Genomic DNA, 2106 nt, shown 5'->3' on the forward strand with positions numbered 1-2106 from the left:
CTTTGCACAGGGATGACAGCACAGAGCAGGGCATGCCACGAGAAATGACAAGAGCGGCAGAAACACCCACCCGGCGGGCGCAAAGCTGGCAAGAGTGGCCATCAGCCTGCCCTGCGCAGGGGGCCAGCACCCCCACGCCACCCGCCTGAGCTGGCTCCCGTGCAACAGTTGGCGGAGGCGGTGGCGGGGCGGGAAGGAAGGAGGCAGCGGCTGCAGCACGCCTCACCAGGCTCCTCCACAGCCTCTTTAAAAATAGATGAGAAGAAACCTTCTGTCTCAGAGCAGCTGGTGACCCGGAGTGCGGTGCAGCAGGAGGAAGGGAGGGAGGGAGGGATGGGGAAGCAGCGAAGGGGGATGTGCAGCCCCAAGCCCTTGGGGACCTCACCCTGCACCCATGCCTCAGCCCCCTCCTCCCCACCTCAGGATGCTTCTCGGCCCTAGCCTCCAGGCAAGCTGCCCCCAGGGCCAGCTGGCACTGGACAGTTGCAAAGGCAGCGAGCCAGAGCTTGTCACCCTGCCCATCACCCTGCCATGACACTGCAGCACCCCTTGCCCCACGGGAGCCAGCCTCCTCCATGACGGTCCCCAAGCGGCCGCTCACACCTGGCATGAGCAGCCATGCAAGCACAAGTCCTCCACCGCTGCTCTCTCCCCACTGCAACAAGCTCATCGCGACCCAGCCGGGAACATGCTCCCTGAACCCAGCAAGCAAACAGCAGCTCACGCCAGAGCACACACGCGTGTGCAGAGAGCTGAGAGGACAGGCCAAGGCTGTGACGCAGAGCAGGGCAGAGCTCCCAAAGCACAGAGAAGGGAGCACGTCCCCCACAAGCACAGCCTTCCCTGGACGACGGCAGGGAGCAACCTCCCACGCTTTCTGTTGGAAGGGATGACCCCGAAGGGCCCAGATGGTGAGGTGGGGACAGGGGACCAGGGACCCAGGACAACGCTCCTGTCCCACCCAGACTCACCTGTTTGTGCATCTCGATGTTCAGGCCGTAGGACATCTCGTAGTACTGCAAGGGAGAGAAGGCAGCGTCAGCATGGCTGGGGAGCCCAGGGGGAGTCGCAACCAGAAAGTTCTGTCAGGCACTGGTGTGCAGGGTCAGCCCAGCCACAAACGTCTGAGCTGTGGCCAGGCCAGGAGGAGAACACAGTCCCCAGCTCCTCGCCCAGAGGTCTCTCCTACATGCAGCCACAGCCCACAGAACGGACACAGTCCTCCCGGGGCTTCCACTCGCTGCCCACTGGAGAGGAGACAACCCGCATGGGAGCGGCTTCGCCACCACCCCACCACCGCGAGCTGCGGCAGCAAGCCCTGTTCAAACACCACAGCTCGTTTCGGGGGAAAAACAGACAATAACAGCCACGGGAACCAGATCTCAGGGCCTGGCCACACAACCCAAACACAAGGGGAAGCCAAAGCATCCCAGGGCTGTGAGTCCTTTGATGGTTCAGAGGAGACACCCCCCACTGCCCTCCTCCTTTCAGGTGAAGCTCACTAACCATGACATAATGACGCTGGATTTCTGTTTTTTCTGTTGCCAGCTTTTCACATTCTAACTTCAAGCTGTAAAAATAAAGAGAAGAAAGAGAGAGGGAGGAAGAGAGAGGGAGAGAGCCTCTGCTCCCCCCACAGACAAGATCTCCCAGGCTGGACAGAGCACAAGCCCTCCCAGCGCACCACGTGCTTCAGCCTCTTGCTCTCAGATTCAATCCAGTCTCCCAGCACAAGCCAAGAAAACCACCTGAAAGAGGGTGGGAAAGGGGCTGATAAAGAGGAGATGGACAGCAAAGGGATCCAGGCGTCAGGGAGCAATCTGCACGGAGTTTTAACCCCCTCCCCAGCATCTGCTTCCCAAATGGATCGAGCTGCAAAGCCAAGCTGCATTTCAAACCTTGCTCTGCCCAGCACCATGCTGGGAAGGGGAGGTGATCCTGGCCAGCAGCAGGGGGGGATCACAGGGACTCCAGGTCTACTAAGTGACGGGCTCCAGCTCAGCCCAGAAGCCAGCACCCTCATCCCGGGTCTTTTGGCAGGAGGAGGGCGAGTTTCCCCCTCCAACGGTGTCATTTCAAGCTACCAAGGTGGTGCTTGGCACAGCC

General features: G+C 60.7%; 1 protein-coding gene across 1 annotated transcript in view; it reads right to left on the reverse strand.

Annotated features, from left to right (window-relative positions):
- Positions 1-2106, reverse strand: part of LOC103923481 (transducin-like enhancer protein 1) — a 16291-nt gene that overhangs the window by 13480 nt on the left and 705 nt on the right. Inside the window, exons 3-4 of the mRNA XM_009331843.1 lie at positions 1507-1570; positions 972-1016 (exon numbers count right to left, since the gene is read on the reverse strand). Coding sequence (XP_009330118.1) covers positions 972-1016; positions 1507-1570 — 109 coding nt within the window. The remainder of the gene's footprint in view (positions 1-971; positions 1017-1506; positions 1571-2106) is intronic.

The sequence above is a fragment of the Pygoscelis adeliae genome, unplaced genomic scaffold (genome assembly GCF_000699105.1).
Source record: "Pygoscelis adeliae isolate BGI_AS28 unplaced genomic scaffold, ASM69910v1 Scaffold239, whole genome shotgun sequence".
Lineage (NCBI taxonomy): Eukaryota > Metazoa > Chordata > Aves > Sphenisciformes > Spheniscidae > Pygoscelis > Pygoscelis adeliae.